General features: G+C 42.9%; 1 protein-coding gene across 1 annotated transcript; it reads left to right on the top strand.

The window, feature by feature from the left end:
* Positions 1–306: 306 nt before the first annotated feature.
* Positions 307–10,484, top strand: ANAPC7 (anaphase promoting complex subunit 7). The gene is made up of 11 exons (XM_009909582.2): positions 307–471; positions 1,357–1,543; positions 1,918–2,037; positions 3,760–3,871; positions 4,120–4,273; positions 4,375–4,517; positions 4,647–4,764; positions 5,794–5,990; positions 6,744–6,968; positions 7,370–7,520; positions 8,349–10,484. Exons 1-11 carry the CDS (start codon positions 371–373, stop codon positions 8,536–8,538), a joined length of 1,698 nt encoding a protein of 565 aa, XP_009907884.1. The 5' UTR covers positions 307–370; the 3' UTR covers positions 8,539–10,484.
* The last annotated feature ends 5,382 nt before the right edge of the window (positions 10,485–15,866 follow it).

Raw genomic sequence — 15,866 nt, 5'->3', positions numbered from 1 at the left:
AGTGCTGTATAGACACAGGGAGCGTACCTCTTCCATAAAACGACACTGAACCAAGAAGAGACCCTTGCACCTCCGTCATAAAACCACCGCCTCGCTCACGCAGCGAAGCTCCCAAAGCAGCCACCACCATCCTCCCGCCTCACTGCTGCGCAGGCGCGAAGTGCCGGGGTCCTGGCGCGGCGCGGACCGCCCGGGCCTGCCTTTTATGCGCCTGTCGGGCCGCATCTTCGCCATGGAGGCAGTGGCGAGGGCGCCTACAGGCGGTGGCGAAGGAGGCCCCCTTGGTGGCGCCATTTTGGAGTGCCCGCGGCGGCGGCGGTGTTCTCTCGATCTTTACCGTCCATTCCCCCCGCGCCTTCCCGGCGTCATCATGAGTGTGGTGGAGCACGTACGAGAGATGGCAGCCGCTGGGCTCCACTCTAACGTGCGGCTCCTCAGCGGGCTGCTTCTCACGATGAGCGGGAATAACCCGTGAGTGGCCCTCCCGGGAGAGGGCGCGCCGGGTGCCGCGGGCTGACAGGACCAGTGGTGCTGAGGGAGAGGCCAGGCAGGACCCCGAAGGGTGTCGGGGGGTGTCTTATGGGCAGGGAGGGAGGTTGGCTCGCTTTTAGAGCTATGCTTCCCGCTGGGCTCTGTGATGCGGGCCCCGGGCTCCCGGTCCTGTGGGGGATGAAGCCCGGCTCTATTCGTTGCGGTATACGGTTCATGAGCGTCCTGTTAAGAGATGGAGCGATTTTTTTTTTCTTTTCTTTGGTCTTCCCAGTGTGCCACGTGTGGGTCACAGCTCTTCCCCTGACTCGAGGGAGCTTTTTTATTTTTCACGGTTTCTCTCTAAGGTGTTATTTTACGTTTTGGATTGATCCCGATGTACTAATCGAAGTCGAAATCCCTTGCTGAAACTCTTCAGTCCTCAACACTTCTGTAGACATACTGAACGTTTTACAAAAGGGGGTTGTAAGACGTAGGAACATGCGTATTGGGACCAGGGTAGCTGTACAAGGAGTCGGGTTGCCTTGTAAGCTTAAATCTATTCAAATAAAATGTGCTGTGGTGTGTGGTTTGTTATGGGCAGGATGGGAGCTGCTCGGTTGTAGAAAGCAGAGGCCAAGCAGGTAAATATTAGCTGTTGTTACCCATGAGGTGTCAGGAACGGCTGTTAGGATGTTTGAATACAGATAAGGGAAACTGACAAGATAATCCTTTTGGGAGGAGATAGTACCTGTTACTCAAGGCTCCTTCTGATGTAGTAAAGGAGCAGCAACTTTGGAAGTTGAAGCGAGACAAACCAAAGCTGCACGTACTTTGGGTCTGTGAGGGTTTGTTCTCATGCAGCCTTTCTGTTTGCATTTCTTCTAGGGAGCTCTTTTCACCGTCTCAGAAATACCAGCTCCTTGTATATCATGCAGACTCTCTCTTCCATGATAAAGAATACAGAAATGCTGTAAGTAAGTATACAATGGCCTTGCAGCAGAAAAAAGCATTAAGTAAAACTTCGAAAGTAAGGCCTTCTACTGGGAATGCTACATCAACTCCTCAGAGCCAGGTATGAAAAAAGTTACTATTGCAGTGCAAAAACCTGATTGTGTTCACCCTAAAAGTGTATGTTGCTGACTCAGTATTGTAGCGTCAGAGTGCAGATGTATCATGTTAAACACTATGTTTAAAGCTGTTGTGAAAATATCTTGTTTTCTAAGATTAAGCTTACTATGCTCTCAAGCATGAGGGGGGTTTTTTGTAAATACAGTTCATGCTTTTATTTGAAGACAAGAGTGATAGCAGCTCGCAGTAGGTTGCACTGTGAACTTTATTACACTGATTTTTTTCAACGTAGTTTAAGCATTTAATGAGGAAACCTTATTTAGCTGTTTTCACTGGACTAAACCAGCGTTGTGCTTTTAACTTTGGTTTTTGTTTCAGTGCTTGCCATCTGAAATTGAAGTGAAATATAAAATGGCTGAATGTTATACAATGCTGAAGCAAGATAAAGATGCCATTGCTATTCTTGATGGGATTCCTTCCAGACAGAGGACCCCAAAGGTTAGTTCTGACTTTTGTCACAGCTCTTGGTCAGCATATTTTTTAATCTGTAGGACAGCATCTGGCCAAAAAGGAACATAACCTATAGGTATAAAGTCTTGGTATTTACTTTTGTATGATTCCTTCCAGACAAAGGACCCCAAAGGTTAGTTCTGATTTTTGTCACAGCCCTTGGTCAGCATATTTTTGTAATCTGTAGGACAGCATCTGGTCAAAAAGGAACATAACCTATAGGTATAAAGTCTTGGTATTTTACTTTTGTATGAGTTATACATTGTTTGGAAGCAGTTCCAAATTTTAAATTACCTTGGTTTATTTGGCCTATTGTCTTTAAAATCAAATTTTGTATTTCTTCTGCTAGAATTCAAAACCAGTGGAAAGAGTTAAATGTTTGTATGCCTCTTTGTTCTGTAATTTCCTGGTTAACGTTTTAGTACTGCACACACAGAATTTTGCTTGTGTACAAGGATCAAACCCATTTTTTTGTTCTCCTAAAAGTTAGTAAAGCATTCCTGCATGCATACATAAGGCTTGCAATTACATCATCCATTAGATAGTTCTTTGCATGTCACCATGGATAGTTTTCATAGGGCAAAGGAAGATGGCTGCTCTCAACTAAAGCATTTTCACAAAGTGGAGTCCTAGTCTCTGAGGAAAAGCTATATACCACTGGACAGGAAGGGGATGCTGTCACCTCCTAGAGCTGAAGGGAAGATTTGTAGCCCAGTTGTCTTACCAGGTTGACTGTTTCATGGTGTTTTCACTGTTAGCCAGTCAACATAACTTCTGCTAAATTCTGATTGCTCAAACTGTGTTTTAATACGTTTCTTGAATGTATATGGAATTGCACTTTAGGTCTTACTGTGTAGTCTGAGTGATGTAAAATCCTTGAAAGGCTGAAAACTTTGGCAAGTGCCAGTGCTCCATCTTTTAGAATCTTTTCATCCTTTTTAATAACAGTTTAGAGAACATTAAATATTTAGATCCCATTGTGGTCTGCAGTGCCAAATGTTGAGTCTTTGCTTGCTGCCTCTGTTATGTTATAAGGGCTTAAAAGATTAACACATCAGGTCCATCAGCTATGGTTCATGTTAGGAGTATTCCTGCGTTGTGCTAACAGTGTAGGTGGCTTAGACTCTAGTAACATCACAGTGTTGTGTTTAAAGACCAACTTAGAGAGAGAAAAAGAAGAGAAGATTGAGGAAAGCAAACTTTCTACCTGTACACACTAGTAAAATACTGTAGCAGAAGTGTGTCTCCTTGTGTTGTGTAGAGCTCAAGGAATTTCTATTCTATCGATCATGACCACATTCAGAAAGCTAAGTGGAAACTTTCTCTGCCTTCCTGAACGGAGAAACACTTCCGTTGATATGTAAAACTGAGAGAAGACTACTGTCAGTGACAGGCAGGTCCTTGGCATCATATATAAATCCTTGCTCATCTTTTGACTTCATATATGCAAAACACCGAGGTTTCAAGAGGTACTCTGCAAACACAAAAGGGTATAAGTTTTATCTTTAGACTCAGAAAGAAGCAGCAATCTTCATTGTATGCTCTGTGGTAGGTTATAGTGATCTCGGGAGAAGTGCAGGTAATTTTGTCTTTTGCCCAGATCAGGAGGAAGGGAAGGAGGTAGGTGTGCTTGAGGAAAAAGTTGTGACCTTTTAGTAAGGATATCTCCTTTCTCATGCTTGACTCTATCAACATTTCTGTTGCTTGTAGATCAATATGATGTTGGCAAATCTATACAAGAAAGCAGGTCAAGAACGCTCATCTGTTACGAGCTACAAAGAAGTACTAAGGCAGTGTCCTTTAGCACTTGATGCCATACTAGGTAGGTGTCTGCACACTGTTAGTATTTCAATATTGAGCACTACTGTAATTTGAACTACACTTGGAGTAGATAACTGCCTTGTGTTTGCATGTCACATGTATTGCCTGCCTTACAGAAATTATAGAAGCATTGTAGCAAGCTGCTTGTTTATGTTTGTCAAGGGATGGGGTTTCTGCTCTCCAGACAATTAATTTGTATGAGGAGCAGTTTGAGGTGGCTGACATGGATGTATCTGCTGTTCTGAACAGGCTTGCTCTCGCTGTCAGTGAAAGGGGCAGAAGTGGCCTCTATGACAATCAACATAATTCAGAGTATTCCTAACCTGGACTGGCTTTCTGTGTGGATCAAGGCATATGCTTTTGTGCATACTGGAGATAACACAAGAGCAATAAATACTATTTGGTAAGAGTTCAAAGCACATGATGTAATCAAATTATGTGTGTATATAATTAAATAAAAAATGGCATTATATAAATAACAGCCCTTTTTTTTTTTCCTTAAAGCTCTTTAGAGAAAAAGTCATTGCTGAGGGATAATGTAGATTTACTGGGGAGCTTAGCAGACCTGTATTTCAGAGCTGGAGATAATAAAAACTCTATTCTGAAGTTTGAACAAGCACAAATGCTGGATCCTTATCTCATAAAAGGTGAGTAAATCCTAAATGAAAATTTACCTAGTGTAACGGTGCGATGAGGAGCAGTTAGAGTAGCAGCTACGTGCTGTCAAGGATGCAGTGGAATGTTTTATGTGATCACTCTTTAAATGTTCTCTTTAGGAATGGATGTGTATGGTTATTTATTGGCACGTGAAGGTCGACTAGAGGATGTGGAGAACTTGGGCTGCCGCCTCTTCAATATTTCTGATCAACATGCAGAACCCTGGGTGGTATCTGGGTACCTTGTTTTCTTTCTTACCTCAACTCTTCATTTGCTGCATGCAGTGGATTACAGTTCATGCAGTTGCTTCAGACTGTTTTTGTTTTGTTCAGGAGGTGCTTTTCTATCCTGTTCTTGGGGTAACTTAAACTAGTGATCCATAAATACCTATTTTGGTTGTTTTCTGCATGTTTAAAGCTATTAGTTATCACACCTGTGCAATAACAGTGATAGATGAAAGAGCTGTAACACTTAATATTCATACTATTTTTTTTTAAACTCCTGAAAAGTTGTTTTGTTTTGGTTTTTTCCCCCCTGAACATATATTCTTAACTTATTCTCAAATGCAAGAATTGCAGAATGGTTTGGGTTGGAAGGGATATGAAAGATCAGTTAATTCCAACCCCCCCTGCTATGTCCTTAGTAGAGACATCTACTAGATCAGGTTGCTCAAGGCCTCATCCAACCTGGCTTTGAACATTTTCAGGGTTGGAGCCTCCACTTCTCTGGGCAACATGTTCCAGTGCCTTCACCACCCTCATGAGGAAGAATTTCTTCCTATTGTCTAACCTAAATCGAGGTTCTTCCAGTTTGAAGCCACTACACCTTGTCCTGTTATCTCATGCCTTGGGAAAATAGTCCCCCAGCTCTCCTGTAGCCCCCTTCTAATACTGTAAGGCTGCTCTAAGGTCTCCTCAAAGCCTGCTGTTCTCTGGGCTGAACAACCCTACTCTCTCAACCTGTCCTCACAGGAGAGGTGCTCAAGCCCTCTGATCATCTCCATGGTCCTCCTCTGGACTTGCTGTAACAGTTCCACATCCTTCTTGTGCTGGAGGCTTCAGAGCTGGACACAGGCCTCCAGGTGGGGTCTCATGAGAGTAGAGCAAAGGGGAAAGAATCACATCTCTTCAACCTGCTGGCTGCAGCACTGCTTTTGAAAGAAGCTCACCAGTTGCCTGTAATTTTCTTGGTGTCTTTTAAACCTCTCTGAATGTGCGCAGGCACCACAGGCAGTAGATGTTTACAATCTCTCTTGTCTTTCCCTAGGTGTCACAGTTTCTACAGTAAACGATACTCTCGTGCCTTATACTTAGGAGCCAAAGCTATCCAGCTTAATAGCAACAGCGTTCAGGCCCTGCTGCTGAAGGGAGCAGCTCTCAGGAACATGGGCCGAGTGCAGGAGGCAATTATCCACTTCCGTGAAGCCATACGGCTGGCACCGTGCAGGCTGGATTGCTATGAGGGTGAGGGAGGTGAAGCTACTCACGTGTGCAGTATTGGGTTGGTGTGAAAGATGATGTAATGATGATTGGGCAAGGGAATAGACAGGAGTTCTTTACTCTTGATGACTTTCTAGCAGATAAATTATTATTACCCAAAACTTGGAAAGCTCTGGTAGAAGAGATCAGATGAGGGGTAAAAGAGAATGCACCTATTTGTAGGAAGAGATCAGGTGAGGGGTAAAAGAGAATACACATATCTAAGAATTACTTTTTTCAAGAGGGCTTTTTTTTTAGTTGCTTTTGTTTTGTTTAACCTGGATATAAACAGACTTGGGTGTTTTAAGCAGATTGCTTTTGGATGATGACATTAACTGTAGGTTAGTTCCACTGGGAGCTTTATTCTATCGTACTTGTATCTTACTTAAATCTTGGTTGATCCCAACAGCAGCTTTAAGTGTATCATGAGTTGTGAAAAGTCCAGGTGAAGTATTAATATCTCAGTACTGCAACTGGACAAAAATCTTAGATCAGGTGTACTTAGCCCTAGGCTGGGGGTTTTTTAGTACCTGCCTATAAATAAAAGTGATTAAGTCAATTATCTGTTAAGTGAATTTGTCAAAATTATTGTAGAGTCACTTTCTCAGCTGCAGCTTGCTTTTGCTTATTGGGAGCATCATGTGGTGGGAGTCTGAGTGCTAGTAAGTGCAAGCAATTGAGAAGGGTGAGTGTCTGTAATGCTGACTCAACCAAAGTGTTTTCCTTCTACGTTATCAGGTCTCATCGAATGTTACTTGGCATCCAACAGTATCCGTGAAGCCATGGTGATGGCAAATAATGTCTATAAAACTCTGGGAGCCAATGCACAGACCCTCACCCTGTTGGCAACAGTCTGTCTGGAAGACCCTGTCACACAGGAGAAAGCAAAGACATTACTGGACAAAGCGTTAACGCAAAGACCCGATTACATTAAAGCTGTGGTGAAGAAAGCAGAACTGCTCAGTGAGTTCCTCGTTCTTTCCCATGCTGACTAATTTAAAGCATATTGTTTTACATGGAATTGTGCTCTTCAGCCTCCTTGATGTAGAGAATGCAACAGTGATCTTGCAGCCTAGGGATTTATTGGTTTTACCTGAAAGAAAAACCACAGGAATTAACTTCACCAGCATTTAAAATAATTGCAAACAAAAGGTGTTAACTTCAAAGTGTATGTAATGGTGAAGGTAGCAGCTGTTCCAACAAAAAACCAGTGTTTAAGAGTTAAATCTTGCTAAAAGTAGATTGCTGTTCCTTGTACTGGCAGATCTGGAGGAAGAAATCACCTTGTGATGACTCGCTGTGTGCACTCTGAGTGGTTGCAGATTTATCTCAACAATATAAACTGCAGTTTTGCCTACAAACAGGTAGAGAGCAGAAGTATGAGGATGGAATCGCTCTGCTGAGGAATGCCCTGGCTAACCAGAGTGACTGTGTTCTGCACCGAATACTGGGAGACTTTCTTGTGGCTGTCAATGAATATCAGGAAGCAATGGACCAGTACAGTATTGCCCTGAGGTAAAGCAGACAGAACCAATAATCAACCTTACTGAGTAAAAAGTTGAGCCCACTAATTGATTAGAACATACATCGGAGGTGGCTTTACATTCTTGTGCCTTAAAACTTACAAATGGTGCCCTGTTAATGAATTTGATTTTGTTAATGGTCTTCTAAGTGGAAAAAGTGCAAAATTCAGGGACTACATTAATGCTAAGCATGTCACTAGGCATGTGTTCCCTTGACTAATGAAAGGATTAAGGCATGGATTTATTTATAGTTATTAATTATTATATAATCAGGTACCTTAAGAACCATTCGTTTAGAAGGTGCTGTATAAAAATGAGCTATTAAGTAAATTTAAACAGCATGATTCAATTTACTGTCACCTGAATGTTATTTTAGGGTGTGAGTGTGTTAAATGTTGCCATGTTTTGATTTCCATTAGTTAAATTTACCTTAAATCTAGCATATTACATCCACTATAAACTTACATAGCTTAAATAGGTCAGCTGTTTTTTTTCCTTGCATATTTAGTCATAGTCATTTACATTTTTACTGCTTTTGTGTTACTTGTTATTGTCTGGAAGAGTTGACTAAGTTTTCTGGAAGAGTATGCTGTTTAGATAAGGATGTTTTTGAGAATCAAAATTAGTTTATATGCATAAAGACTTAATACTCATGGTCACCCTGAGGTGAAGTTGCATCATACACTAAATTGAACCCTTTGATGACATTCAACTGGAAGCACAAACAAGATGATGAGATTTTTTTTTTCTTTGTTTAAACAATAACATCACAAAGAGAAAAGTTTTAGGACAGTGCTTTCTTTTTTCTTACTTTCCTTAGTTTGGATCCAAATGACCAGAAGTCACTAGAAGGAATGCAGAAAATGGAAAAAGAGGAAAGTCCAACAGATGCAACCCAGGAAGAAGATGTGGATGATATGGAGGGAAGTGGAGAAGAAGGGGACTTGGAAGGCAGTGACAGTGAGGCAGCTCAGTGGGCAGATCAAGAGCAGTGGTTTGGAATGCAGTAATGGCCTCACATCCTGCTGCGTGTTTTGGCACTGGAACATACCAGCAGGGCCATGCTTTGAAGAACATAAACTATGGGGTTTGCAGTAATAAAGAACTTTTTTTTTGGTCTTTTTTTTTAATTATTATTTGAATAAATAGACTGAAATAATTTAACAGTTCTACACATCTCAATGCCATTAAGAATCTTGATGCCTCTTGTTAAGTGTGAGGGACTAACCTTAGGTTATTTGCAACTTTCATTTAAAAAAAAAAATCCATGTTGAAACTAAAAGCATTAGAGTCTGAAGTCATAAAGCTTGTTTAGTATGAAAACAATGCCTGAATTCTGTCTAGGGCCAGGTGTGTGTGATCAACCTGTAAATACAGTGGTTTGTACTCCTTCATGGAGAGTATTTCCTCCCTCCGTACTCACTTGTGGGCTCCCGCTCCTGGTGAAGCCTGGAGGGGTTGCTTCGGTATGACTGAAAGCAGCACTCTTCTCTTGCTGGGTTACTTGGGTTATTTTGTCTTTTTCTGAGGCATCACATGCACTGAAAAGGAGGAGTTTGGTCCATGGCAGCTTTGACTTCTAGGTCACTTCTGTGGCTGACCAGTTTCTGTGTGTACAGAATTGAGCCACTGTTGGAGAATTGCAGTCACTTTCTCAGTCCTTACTAAACCCTGTAATCTCTTAAAGTCTGTACATGAATGTTTATTTTTAAATGCAGTTCATTTTTTTCCCAGTGTGTTACTAAAAGGTTTCACAGCAGTGACTCAGAGCATTTCTCATTCTCTACACAGTGCTGGCGTTTAAAACGACATAAAAGGAATTCCTCCCTTTTCAGCTGCATTGCTGTAGAAGTGTTAAATATGCAAACACACATTGTCTTGGGTTTGGTCAGGTGTTTTGGTCAGGTAATGTTTGGATGAATGTGTTTTCTCTCACCTTTTGAAACAGAATTGCATTTGCTTCACCTACAAATTCTCAGCATCACCGTTCCAAGGGTGAGCTTCTTTGTGTCATCTAGAAACTGTTTCAGCTCTGTGGGCTTGATGTGTGGGAGGAGGAATTACTTCTTGCTCTTATTTTTCTTACAGTTCTGATTTCCTTACTCTTCACTAAAAACATGCATTTTTGTCTTTATATTGGCAGTTTGGTTCCTTTTATGTTTGTTCTGTTACCACAGGTATGCTGGAGCACACAGACTTTTTACAAATCTAAAGACCAGTTTCGAGTATCGGAGTTAAAAATGGCTCTTTGGTACAAATACATGACATGGGAAACAAGCTTCCTTCTAGCTGTAGATACATAATGCAGATAAGAGCAAAATCTCTCTCCCTTGTGATGTGCACTGTATCACTTAGGAAAATGCACAACAAAAGGAACAGGCAGATTACTGCTGTTATTGTCTATTTTGGAAATATTTTAGTGTGTCACATCTTGCAAAGGAGAAGTCTTAATAGCTTATCCATAAAACAAACGAAAAAGGAAACGGATATCTGTTCTCTCTGGAATTTTGTGGGCTTTAGACTTTCCAAAATACCAAATTGAATTATGGTTATTTGAGGGCTGTATGGGAAGAACAGAAAAGCATGTGCTGCTGTCTTGGTGATGGAACTGGCATAAGCTGTTGATGCTTCTTCATTAAACAAACACCCCAAATGGCTGCCTTTCAGCTAGAGCAAACATCTTGTTAATTGCATTCTGGTGGGTGGGAGCCCTGATCCTGTTCTGTGAAGAATCTGTTGATACCACGGCTGCGTGATGCGGTGAATAGATTTCAGCTCGTTGCATGTCTTCTGCAACAAGGAAATGCACAAGTACAGCAAATTCAAGGCATCTCTTTGTGCACTCAAACGTTCATCAGAATGTTCTGCATCTGAATCCTGGGGGAGCTCCCTTGGCTTTAGAGTTGTATTCCCAGCCTCTGTTGTGGGTGAAGGAATGGAGTTCTTGATGTTAGTAAAGACACATTTAACTGCGATGAGAGAATTAGATGAAGTACGTGATGTATGTTTTACAAGCTGCTCAGCCATTTTACTCTAATGATTCCTTTAAACAGGTTGTTAATTGCAGATGGAAGCCACCCTCAGCCATTTTACTCTAATGATTCCTTTAAACAGGTTGTTAATTGCAGATGGAAGCCACCAGCCTATAAGTGTTTCTCTGAAACATTTACATAGAAGAGGAAATTGGAGAACCACAGTTTTACTAAACCCGTTCTGTTGCATACTTGTAAATAATCTGATTTCTCCTTTCAAAGCAGACAGGATGCTGAAGCTACTTCAAGATGAGTGTGCTATAAAGAAGGCATGGATGTGCTTTTGTCCTGTCTTAGCAAACCAATCCAGGTACACCTAAGAACACCTTGAGGTAGCTGCCAAAAATAGAGCTGAGTCCTTGCTGCTTCTTGTTTCTGAGAACTTGGCTCCTTTTCAAAGTGAAAAGTTCTGTCTAATCCTGCAAGTAAAATCTCTGTAAGGACCTGATCTTACCAGGGTTATGTGTCGTGTGATTAGTCTTTGCTAATAGTTGTACAGTGAGTGAGTAAGGAACTTTAGCATGCCATATATGTTGAGTGCATTTGGGATTATATAGATAGATATATTTAGCATGAGCCTCAGAATTCCAGAGGGATTCTTGCCTATTAATGAGCCTTCATTAGTGCTCTAATTTTAGAACACAATCTCTCTTTTTGCAGAGGTCTTGTACTCTCAGACTCGCTTACTCGTATTCTAGTTCGGGGAATATAACAATTAGCCCATAATAAGCAGCTGACCTCATTCTGTCCTTTAAACATGTGCTGTAGACCTTAGAAGAAAAGATCATAAAGCCCAAACCTGAAATTCAGACTACACCAAATCCATGATGTTACTCCCCAAAGTGAAGCAATTCCTAGGTGAGGTGAGAAAGCCATTGCCATCCAGTTGTACTGCGCAGCGCTGGCTTGTCTGGGGCTGCACAGGGGGTGCCCTGTCTGCTTGAAATCCTTGCATTTAAATGGCAGAGGTAGTGAGTTTTTATCCTTTCCTGTTTTGTGATAAAGACACAGAAGTAATGCAGAGGGACAGAATTTCTTCAAACCTCATGCAGACCTGGTAAGGGCCAGCAGACTTCATTTGCCAGAGCCTGGAAGCAGGGCATGTTCATGGTACGGTTGGGAGTTGTCTAACGCACGGTCTGGAGTAGGCGACTGGCTCAGGCTTTGTTCTGTGGGGTGCTGACAGCACCTGCAATACTGGCAGAATTTCTAATTCTGATTTCCAGATCTTGGCAATCCAAGAATGGTGAAACAGAGATAACAGAAGGAGCTGAGGAGTGTTGGCCAATATAAATGTTTTCTGTCTAGGGGAGGTACTTTATCCTTTTGTTACTGCTGATTATAGAGAGATTTCTGATTAACTAGGACTGTTTTTCTCCTTTCAGTAGCTGTCTTCCTCATTAGGCCTGCTTCTTTGTGGTGATTCTTCCATCCTTGCTTTTCCAGGAGCTCAGTAATGTGGAAACTAATCCATGCAGGAGAGAACCAGGGAGTATTTCTTACTTGGAAACATTTTTTCCTCACTTAGATCTCATCTATAAGGAAATCTCAAAGGCTGTGCCTGCCATTGTAACTTCATTGCACAGCTACACTGTAACCAAATGAAACCAGTTCTGAATCAGTGCAGTCTCCAGGGGCCTTAAATTTAGTCTAAATTTAAGACAGTCTACTAAATTTAGTAAGTTAAGCCCATCTATGTGGGCTTAAACTCTCTGTAAACCTATGATTTCAAAGTAAATAGCCTTAGGTAGGGCTTAAAGTAGAACAATCTACACAACAAGTGTTCAGGGCTGCCCATCAGTGAGTTGATAAAACTCTTGTGTCCTACCCAGCAGAAATCAAGGGCACTGCAGCAGATTTTGTTGTGGTTTCTTCAGCTAGACAACCCACTGTGGCCCTAAAGAATGATTCCTCTACCTGTTATGTTCTTGTACTGTGAGGGTGAGAGTTTGAAAAGTAAACCTGTGAAATGATGCCTGAGTCTGCCTCAAAATATTCCCACTCCTCTTCCCTCCTTCATTTCCTTTTAAACTCTGCAAACATTTTTTCTGCCTTAAAAACAAAAAACCCCACAAACACTCTACTGTATTTTTAAATCCTTTATCTGTTCATTTCACAGACCTGCAAGAAAGTTGGTTGGTTTCAGCATGCTGAGGAGGAAAGGCAAGAACCGCAAAGCTGTTGTTGAATTGCTAAGCCCTGGACTAAGGCTTTGGTGATAATTAACGTGTTTGTGTCGGTCCAGTAACCTGGTCTGGGAGGGAAGGGTGATGGGTGGGAGGAATGCTGATCTGGGCAGGGGGACAGCTGCTGCAGTTCGTGCTGCCTTTCTAGGGCCCACAGACTGCTTAGGATGTCATTTGGAAGCTGGCCAAGAGGAGGCAGGGAGATGCCTGGGGCTGGATATTTGGGTGAAAAGGATAAAATGTTACTCTGGTGCAAACACAGCTGGGGAGAGACCTAAAATGTTGATGTGGGGAACTTCAGGGTAAGAATGCCTATATTAAGTCAAGCCCTTTGGCTAGCCCGTGTCCCTCACTGCTGATGACAACCACAAAATGGAAAGAGTGATTGTGTTTTCACTTACTGTCTTGAGCCTTACTCTGCAAACCTTAATGGTTGTGTAATGCTGGGTATGGAATGTGCAGGGGAAGCCTCCGCTGCGGTGGGTCACTGAGGGATGTTTACTTTGTAAAAGCCACCCTTTCAAATAGCTTCCCCAGAACTCTGTCAGCTTGGAGAGCAGATTCCCTTTCCTCCTTTTTCATCCCATCAGAACACCAATGCATGCAGAGTGACAGTTTGGGGCTCTACCAAGCAGTGCAGTTCCTGACCTAGGAATTTAGAAGGGATTGCATTTCCTTCATGTGGCCATTCTCACTGCCATTTCTTAAAGGACAGCAGATGCCATTGCTGAGCTGCCTGCCCTGCAGTGTGTCCTGCCCTGGGGTGTTAGACCAGAGCATGGTGTGGCAGGGGATGCTGACCTTGCCTGCTGAATGTTTGCTTGTGGACACTTCAGCTGCCATTTTATCTGCTGTCAGCTGTGTGCTCCAGGGTGCTAGGAGCCTTGTCTGGATGATGAAGGGGAGGAAAAAATCTTAGGACTTGGGCTTGATGTAAATTTCTTAAGTATTTGCAGAGAACAAAAAGTCCAATTACGTGGCAGGGGCTGGACAGGCAGGCAGCAGCAGTAGCAGCACACTGCTTAGCTAATGAGGGGTTTGGTGACTTGGAACATCTCCCAGTTGGGCTCCCTGGGCTGGGGGAGTTTAAGGCTTGGCAGAAGTGAGCTACTTACATTGGCAGTTGATCCAAGAACTTGGGTTGATCTGGCAGCAAAAAAGAGCCTGTTCCCGTTCTGGGGAGGCAGCACATTGCCCTGTGCTCTGCTGTAAGGGCCTTTAGGTGCCAGCTCTCTCCCTGAGCTATTTAACTGTTTAAAACATCCCCTAATTTTTGTTGCTCCTGCTTTTTTCCTAATGTTTCCTGCATAATACATTGCATTAGTACTTGACATACAGTATAGTTTGATGAGTTGAAGCTGGTAACTTGGCTTCATCCTCTTTCAACACTGAATAGTTTTCCAGGAGAATGAAGTGTGATGACATCAGCAGAGGAAGAACAGGGGTCCATGGACACGCATATTCCTTAGGCTGGGCTGTGTAAGCTGCTGTCCATATGGTTCTTGAGATAAATGTTTGGCTGTCAGGAAGCCAGTGAAAAGCTGTGGTCTGTGAGTGAGGAGCTTTGCTGCCTTGTAAAACTCGGCAGGATCCTGGGTGATGGAGAAGGAACTGGCGTAACCTCGGTTTTGGCTTTTCCTGCTGAGGTCCACAGTAAGATGGGGCAATGTTTGTATGGGCTGAATTGTCTCTGGAGCTGGCAGTCCCACATAGCCTGAAGTGCAGGGATCTGTTTGACTAGCGGGGGAAAATTAGCACTGTTCTTAATTCTTGTGTTAGCGCCAGTTTTAGCTGGCCTGGGTCACATCCTGGTAGTACTGCTGGCTGTTACAGGAGGAGGAGCAAAGCATGGAGACAGACTTTAACCTTTCCTCAGCTTTCAGGAGCTCAGCTTTTAATAGGTAAGAGGTGGGTCCAGCTAACCTTTCGGTGTCTGTTCTGTGGACGTCATGCTGAAACGCGTCCAATTCGATAAGGCTGGAGGACTCAGTGAAGTGTTTGCTCCCCTTACAGAAATACTGGGCTCTGAGGAGTCTGCAGGACCTTCCACACAGTGACACTGGAACTATTTGAGTTCTTGTAAAAGGCATTTAACCCTTCCTGTGCTGTGCTTTGATTTCTGCTTTTGTTCCTGCCGCCTCTATTTTGCCCATAAAGGGTGATGAGGAAACAGAATGGTTTCATCTCCTTTTGTGCAATGATGTACTAGCCATGCAATAAATTCAGAGGCTTTACAACTTGGATAGGACACAGAGCTGGTGGGCATGCAGCCATGACAGCAAGGGAATTGTTGTCTATCACAGGCAGGACTCACCTGCTCATCTCCCCTGCCCTGAGGGAAGGGAAAAGCCTACAGCCTATTCCTAACCCTGGTCTAGTCCCAGTGATGATTGCCTTTCCACCTGGCTGTTAGTGACAGGTAAAAGAGGACCCAAGTAGCTTTGTGGGCTGCTGCCAGCGAGGCTTTCACCAAGATGAAGTATCGTGGTGAAGACTTCAAAGACCAATGCCTGCTGCTGAGGGAGCTCTTAATCCCATTAGGCTTTAAGATCAGAACATCAGCAGTGAAAGGTTGGATGTTGTTAGTCTTTCAAAGTACATCTGTTGGATAAAAGCCCTTCTGGTTTAAGTAGAAGCCTCTCTAATGAGTATATGGAACTTGATTAAGGGAAGAGCTAAATGTTGGTCCTATTGTTGAAGCTCTGAGTAGATGCAGAAAAGCAACTTTGGGCATTAGAACAATTTCCAAGAGGAGAAAAGAATCCTGGGAAGCCAGTGTGCTCCAGGGTCAGCATCAGCTGAATTCAGGTCTTCAGTTTCAGGTGCTTGAATTTATCCTCAACACCTTTATTCACACTATCCTTTGGGAACCAGTGCCTGGTTCTCTGCTGTGGTAGCCAGCCACCAGCAGTGGTGGCCTTTCTCTGGTTCAGTTACAGATACTGACATAGATCTGCTGCTGTGCAGTGTGCACATTTATTCTTCAGGCTCTTTTTGGCACATCACATGCAGCTTTTCGCTGGTTTATTGCAGAATCTGGTCTGAGCAGAAATGTCAGCAGTGCTGCTTGGGGAGGTTCTCTATCTCTGGGAGGCAGAGGACTTGTTAAAGCAGGTTCTG

Source organism: Dryobates pubescens, chromosome 25 (assembly GCF_014839835.1).
Source record: "Dryobates pubescens isolate bDryPub1 chromosome 25, bDryPub1.pri, whole genome shotgun sequence".
NCBI classification, from domain to species: Eukaryota; Metazoa; Chordata; class Aves; order Piciformes; family Picidae; genus Dryobates; species Dryobates pubescens.
This window is presented reverse-complemented; position numbering and strand designations above follow the sequence as displayed.